The sequence below is a fragment of the Montipora foliosa genome, chromosome 4 (assembly GCF_036669935.1).
Source record: "Montipora foliosa isolate CH-2021 chromosome 4, ASM3666993v2, whole genome shotgun sequence".
Taxonomy (NCBI): domain Eukaryota; kingdom Metazoa; phylum Cnidaria; class Anthozoa; order Scleractinia; family Acroporidae; genus Montipora; species Montipora foliosa.
The window spans coordinates 18,970,080-18,977,579 of NC_090872.1; the positions used below are offsets into that span (position 1 = coordinate 18,970,080).

A 7,500-nucleotide genomic window follows, 5' to 3' on the forward strand; every position below is an offset into this window, starting at 1 on the left:
GCCAAAAGTACATGCTTCTTCAGGTTCCCTAGTACTCACAAGATGTGAGCAAGCTGCCAAGGGAATATTGCAAAATGTTGCTTAAGCACACCAACTTATTAACTGTCATTCTAAAAGATCATTTTGAGATGAACCTTGGAAAGAGCAGCATCTGCTTTCTTGGAACGTGCTATGTCTTCTTGCGCCTCAGCAATCTTTCCCATTCTGTAATTTGCTTCAGCCCTCCAGGCATATGCAGGGGACTGTAAAGTGGTATTTTTTGCAGGGCAATACAGTAAGGAAAAGGAAAGACATTGAACAGCAACTGAGAAGTTTTCCTGTTCCAGGGCTTCAAAGCCTCTTGTAAACCATTTCTCTGCTTGATCCTAACCACAGACAAAGATCATAAAAATAATTATGTGACCAAAATTACTATCTGGCAAATTATTAAGCAGATTGGTATTTTCTGAACAGGTACAACCCTTATCATTTACCAACGCTAATATTAAGCCTAACAACTTTTGTTTAAGCCTAAGGTTAATTTTAATGAATGTTTAGGATTCTTTCTGTATTTCCAGGGAAAACTGATGTAAAAGGCTCACTAGCTTAAAATTTTAGCGTGTGAATGCAGCTTATTATGTACGCAAAACGCCTTTAGAAGCCCGAAAGCCCAAAACTCCCGTGCTGCATATTAATTCTGCGGTGGACACATGCATTGCATTCTTAAACTAGTGAGCCTTTGACATCATTAATTTTTCTCCTCGATCCAGCTCTCTCAAGAACTTAAGGTGATTCCTCAGTATTGCAGTGCGCATCCTGTACTTCGCATATGGTGTGTCAATACTTATATAAATTGGTCAGATTTGCAACATTGCAAAAATGGACCAAGTGAATCATACACACTGAAACAGTTCTCAAAACATGTGAGAGAAGTTGTGAATGACCCATACTTGTAACTCTTTGCGAATAAGCGCGCATTCCAAGAACATGGCAAATTTTGTTGTTTCGATCTAGGATAATCGAGATAGATACGATGGTGTTTTACTCTCAAACAACCGATACGGTCGCATTTGCGACTAAATTTTTCCCTTTGCGACTTGTTGTCACCTTCGTTCTTTCGAAACAAAAGGGTTAGCAGTTGCCACTTTGCTGCTACTTTTGCTAAAATAAACAAACAAATAAATAAATGACAAAATTATTTTGTTTCTTGCTGTGAATTTTCTCTGAAGGTAGCGTAATTGCATAGTAATTTAGCTGCGATGTTACGTGCACAGCTCCATTCCTTCTATCATTCCCCATTTTCAGCAGTTTCTTTACACACAAGTACTGCGGGCTCATATTTTTCTGCTAAACCGCTGACAACACAATGCAGCGGGGCGATTTTGCGACTAAAATTTGCGAAATTGCGACTAAATTTTCGTATCTTATCGCAAAATGCGACTGGATTTTTTCGTTAATTTCGAGCCCTGAGCTACCCTGCAAAACTTTTCAAAACGAAAGCATTGTTCTTCCATAAGCTGGAATTTGGTATTGAGAAAATTAATGTTCTCCTCTTGCCTTAATGCCTGGAGATACTTCTAAAGCCTTCTTCATGTCAGCACATGCCTCTTCTTGATGCTGTAAGCCCCAGTGGCAATCTGCTCGATCCTTCAATAACTTGCCGACAAGTTTTGGTCTGCCAGCTGGGGTAAGCTGTATTCCTGTGGTAAACAGCATAATTGCATCTTCTAATGCACCGGTTTCCGCTGCAAGAAGTCCTTGATGACCTAACTCAACAGGATCCATGACACAAATTTATCTGTGGAATGAACTGGAGAGTCGACATGACATTGTAGTTAATGGATAAGTTCTGGCAAGTAATAATAAATTGCAAATTTATCTTTGGCAGACTAAAAGTCAACTGCCGATTGGTTGGTTCAGTCGGTTGAGCATCGAATTACCATGCAGGAGGATGTGATTTCAACTCCAGCCTGACCGACACCCAGTGTCGTTTAATATGAACTATAAACCATAGCCCATCTTACATTCTTTGTTCACAAACTCATACACACTGTGGGACATTAACTACCCACTCATCATTCAAAAACAACAAGGCATGGAGTTCCTGGGGTTGTGGTCTGGTCTGTTGTTCTATAATAATATTATGGAGGAATCTTTCACTCCCTTCAGCTACTGTAAACCGAGTAACAAGCAGCTAGTCTGGCCAAAGTACCCCAAACAGAATAGTCCATTTTACAGTTGTGTGCTTAGTTACCTAGCCTATGAATGAAAGTGAGGCTGGAGTTCACCTTCTTTTGATAAACCTCACTGATTTTCTTATGTAAATTATTACTAGTTAGCATGACAACAACATCATTAACATAAGAAAAGGAGGGAGGTCTGTATCATAACAAGGTCAACACCAGCCTCACTTTCATTTATGGGCCAGGTAACTAAGCACACAACTGTAAAGAGGTCTATTGTAAAGTTCTGATTCACGGAAACTGCATACAGTAATTTTAGTGTATTACTTATAATAATTAATGCCACAACTTCTTAATCAATCCCTGGTTAATTCACACAGCAGGTGGTACAGTCATGAAACTTCATGCTTTTTCTCATCTTATTTTCGTGCAAAGATTAAAATTTAAGGAAATCACAGTTCTGTGACAAATAAATGATGTGAAAAATATTTTAATTACCATTTTTCTCAATTCTACATACTTCCAGTTCACAGAATTGGCCACTTTCCTCTTCTGTAACCCCTGTCGTTAACCGTTAAAACACGTGTACTCTATGGTTGTTGACGAAAAAGGTGTCACCGAAAATGACTGAAAGATATTATTTTTCCACCCCAGTCACTTCTTTACGAACTTAATATGAACAGCTTCCTCTCGTACGGATCACCTACCAACATGTGTAAGCTTTAGATTCGACCAGATTAATTTTATATCCTGAAGATTAATTCAAACTTAAGCTTAACACAAATTACCACCTCAAGGGCAAACTTTATCGTTAACAGTTAAGCTTAACTTTTTGCATCTGCAAACGATCGCTTAGACTTCAACTGTTTTTCTCAAATTTAACATTCGTTCGAAGTAAGCATAAGTTATTTTAAAACCTTACCTCAAAAAGGTAGCTTGGCATTTGACGGTACGATAAAGAAAAAACAGCCAGCTGAGAGAAAGCCAGAAATTCTTCATTGAAACGAAAGCTTGAGTTCAGAAATGGACATCAAAACTGTTCGAATTCCAGTCACTCTATGTGCCTCTGCTTTCACCACACCACTCTAAATTACAATAACGGGCACAGCTGTTGCTTGCGAAAGCAGACCAGTTTGAAAACTCAGAGCCACATGCAAGCAACAGACAATGACAACATTGATGACGAGCAGAGAGAACGCGTTATATCACAAATCTGTCACGTACGTCAACCAATCGCAGGATCGCAGGCAGCTTCGGTGGCCAGCAAGGCGCGCACTTTTGAATTAATAAGACGCCTCGTGGCGTTTGCGTGGGATGCTGGTTGCAAATGTCACTTATCACTGAAATTTACTGGGAGTCACAAGGGACGTAGTAACAACACTGACGAAGTTTAAGTGTGACGAGAATGGAACATTTCCTTTGCGTTTTCATCATTAATCTTATTTGAATGTGCTCACATTCAATGAAAGCAATTTCAGTACAATTTATTTACGATGGGAACCGGAAATGAAGGCAAGAGGCGTAAAGTCAGTATGGCCGTTCCATCGCGCTTGATCGACAAAAGCTAATTTCAAAGGAGGCTTAGGTTGCTAGCTCTTGGAGCAGAAACGTCAAATGCTTCCCCCTTTTTTTAATAAGCTTGAAGCAGCGCCAAAAGTTTCGAATAAAGCTTCCTTAGTCCCTGCAGAAAGTACTACTGTTAAAAGTCTTAAAAGAACTACTTCGATAAGTATTGTTTTGTTTGATATATTTGATCTCGATTATGCACCAGTCAATATAAACATTCCCAGGTTTGAGTCCTATGTCCATACACTTGGGTTGTGTTTTCAAACAAAAATGACCATTTCCCATATCAAGCTTCCAGTGATGAATTCAAGGCAAATTAAAATTTCAGGATAATCGTGAATTCAAGGGCGAGAAGGGATTGGGATGGCATGCAAAAAGAGGTCAAAGTCCCCGCTACCCGCGGCCCTTTTCCCTCGTCAAATAACACAAAAATTCTCCGCAAATGCCCTGCTATGTCCCGGCCGGGTGGGGGGGGGGGGGGAGGAGGGGGGTTGCGGGGTTAATTAACCCGTCACCTATACACTCAAACACCACACCGCCACCTGCTTAGGGACAATATTTTAATCACTATTTGATAATGCTGTATTATCACTTGCCAACAAACAATATTAAACACTACAAAAGGAGTGGTTTTCCAACCTTCACGACAAAGCTAAACATTTTAAATAAAAGCTTAGGCCTATATTATTAATTTAGCTTAGGCCTAATTACTCTTCATCAGCGATATTCTATCGTAAACTTAAATTAATGTTGTTGTTTTTTTTAACGAGGCGGTGTCTTGATCTTAGGTGGTAAAGCGGAAAGAAGCAGTACTTATACAGTAGAAACTCCGGGTTTAAATCCAATCCACTGATAAATTTTTCTTAATTTCCTTATTTTCCCTGCTACAACGCGCCCTGCTAAAGGTAACAGTAGGGCCGTTTATACGATAGAAAATAAGCAGCGGCTTATCCTGGCCTAGGGGTTTTGGATTGTGCTTATCTTGGCCGCGGCTTACCTTGGACGTGAAAGTGTTCGTATAAAATGTACTCAAGCGTTATCCGCTGCTTCCTCAAGCCGTGGACGGCTCCTGTGCATGCACTTGTTTTGTTGTTATGGCCCAGACGTCCTTTTGGCTCCCGTCCATTCGCCTGAGAAAAACGGCTTGCGCTTGCAAGGAATCACGTATTACTAAAGAAAAAGATTCAGCGAATAAGCGACTGTGAAGTGCCCCGGAAGAGAAACAGCTTCTCGCTATTTGTAGTGGTATTGAAATTGTTAAGCTACTTGATAATTGAGTCACTTCAGTCAGTTTTTGCTGCGCCGAGAATGTTTGCCGATGACACCAGTATAATTGCAAAAACGGTAGCCGATCTTAAACTAGCAGTGTCTTCTGAACTTAACAATCTTACCTGTTGGCTGAGAGCCAACAAATTAAGTTTAAATGTGGCCAAAACTGAGCTTATGATAATCGGATCTAGGCAGAGATTGAATACCCAATGTGAGGAGATTAATGTAAGTATCGATGACAGGACGATCAAGAGAGTTGACCATTTTAAATCTCTGGGTCTTACCATTGATGCACACCTCTCTTGGTCTAAACACGTTGACGAGATAAGCAAGAAAATCTCTTCAGCCATTGGTGCATTGAAACGTGTACGACCTTTTATTCCGACGGATGTTGCAGTTCAAATTTATAATGCTTTAATATTACCACATTTTGATTACTGCAGCCCGGTTTGGGATGGTATGAGTGGCTGCGAGTGATAAATTACAAAAATTACAAAATCGCGCTGCCAGAGTGATCATTCAATCACCTTTTGATACGAGCTCCAACCTCCTTCTCGCGATGCTTAGGTGGGAGAAGCTGTCTCTTCGTCGTAAAAAGCAGAAAGCTTTAATTATGTATAAAACATTGAATGAACTTGCCCCAGACTATCTTCAATGTCTCTTCACTGAACGCCATGTTAATGATTATAACCTAAGAAATCTTGAAGGAAAGCTTTCGCTGCCCAAGCCAAATACTAATTACTTAAAACAAAGTTTTTGCTACAGCGGGGCCTGTTTGTGGAACAACTTGCCCCAAGATTTAAAAAGTGTTTGTTCTATTGGGCAGTTTAAACGGGGTATTAAGAAAGTATCTGAGATATCGGATTCCCACACGGCAATCATGTAAAGCAGTTGTACAAGTTTTAAATTTTAATTATTAACTTAACTGATGATTCTCCGTGTCTAAATAAAGATTTACATTACATTACATTACATTACATTACATTACATTACATTACATTACATTACATTACATTACATTACATTACATTACATTACATTACATTACATTACATTACATTACATTACATTACATTACATTACATTACATTACATTACGACTTTACTGGATTGATACTGGATTACATGTAAAACTTTAGTTGAATAATTTTTCTTCGCTTGTTTGCATACTCAAGCCATTTATTTTTTAATGTCGCAAATCTTGCCTCACAATTAATTGACCCACAACTAGGCATCAAAATAAATCACGTCATCATTGGACCAGTTGGCCGCGAACTTAGCCGCGAACCATTTATACAAGGATTTCGCGTCTTATGTTGCCGCACTCGTATACATTTATACAGTTCGCGTCTTATGTAAGCCGCGGCCGGTGTAAGCCGGGGCATATTTTCCCTCGTATAAACGGCCCTAGTGTGTCCCGGAGGACACACTGTTACCTTTGGCAGGGCGCGTGCATACACTTTGTAATGTGCGACTCCAGTGCGTGAACATTAAGGCGATCGAAACCTTACGCTAAATTGACAATGGCGGTCTGGAGCTGTGAGTAGGAGTGAGATCTGTCTCACATGCATGGTTTAGGGGCCGACATTTCCCTCCCCCAATGCCGTACCGGGAGGAAGGTCGGTATCTGTAAGCGGCGAAGGGCCAACTGCGCCCAAAGGCGATCCCACGGGCCGCAATCCCGGGATGACTCGTTTGGTACGACGCTCCAGCGCCATATCTGGAGGTACTGCGTTTTTCTCTCTTGTTCAAACATTCCGTCAGCGCATGCGTAAATGTTCTGTCTCTCGGGTACGTACGATACCCAAAAAAGATTCTGGTTTTTACGAGGAATTGACATTTCAGTTGATTCTACAGGCATAAACGTAACGTAAGAACCGTGCGAGTCTAGTCTTCTCGAGACAGAGGTGTGAGATGGTTTTAGGCAGACTGGGACGCCTAAAATGCTTTGGTTGCACTTAAGGCATGGCGGTTCACGAGTGAAACTCTCTCTAGCCTTTCTTTGGAGAAATTCCAGGACCTACCGATACAAATAAGCCAAGTTTTGAAAGCTAAAAACTTCAATCGATGCTGTATTTTGCTAGTAGGACTGGTCATACTGAGCTCGGCATATTTCATGGAAAAGGCAAATTTAATTTTACAAGCTTCTTTTGTCACGAAATCCTGAATACACGAGCACACCCAAAGCTTCCAAACTTCACTTTGGTGCATCGTTATGAACAAGGGCGCTTCCTCTGTGTTTGTGAACTTCTCATTCAGACCTTCTAAGTCTCACGGTTTTTAGGGCAATCTTACGGTTTCCCGCTGAGGCACAAAAATCTCAGATTCACAGGCCGATGGAACACACGTTCCTTGAATATTTTCATTTCTGCTTTGTATTTTCTGATGCCAACTATATAGAGATTTACATATTTGTCATATTTCATCGACTGGTTGTTAAGACATGGACCTCACAACCATTTTTATAAGAGAAATCCCAAATAAGGTTATCGTTACCAATTTG

The 7,500-nt window shown here is 40.4% G+C and overlaps 1 protein-coding gene across 2 annotated transcripts in view; it reads right to left on the reverse strand.

Moving 5' to 3' along the window:
* LOC138000167 (TPR and ankyrin repeat-containing protein 1-like) overlaps positions 1–3,331 on the reverse strand; it is a 37,147-nt gene extending 33,816 nt beyond the window's left edge. Inside the window, exons 1-3 of one of the 2 annotated variants that reach the window (XM_068846375.1) lie at positions 3,085–3,331; positions 1,537–1,789; positions 135–365 (exon numbers count right to left, since the gene is read on the reverse strand). In XM_068846375.1, coding sequence (XP_068702476.1) covers positions 135–365; positions 1,537–1,764 — 459 coding nt within the window. In that variant the 5' untranslated portion in view covers positions 1,765–1,789; positions 3,085–3,331. Of the gene's footprint in view, positions 1–134; positions 366–1,536; positions 1,790–2,660; positions 2,765–3,084 lie in introns of those variants that run through there. The other variant, XM_068846376.1, reaches the window with a different exon arrangement.
* Positions 3,332–7,500: the final 4,169 nt, after the last annotated feature.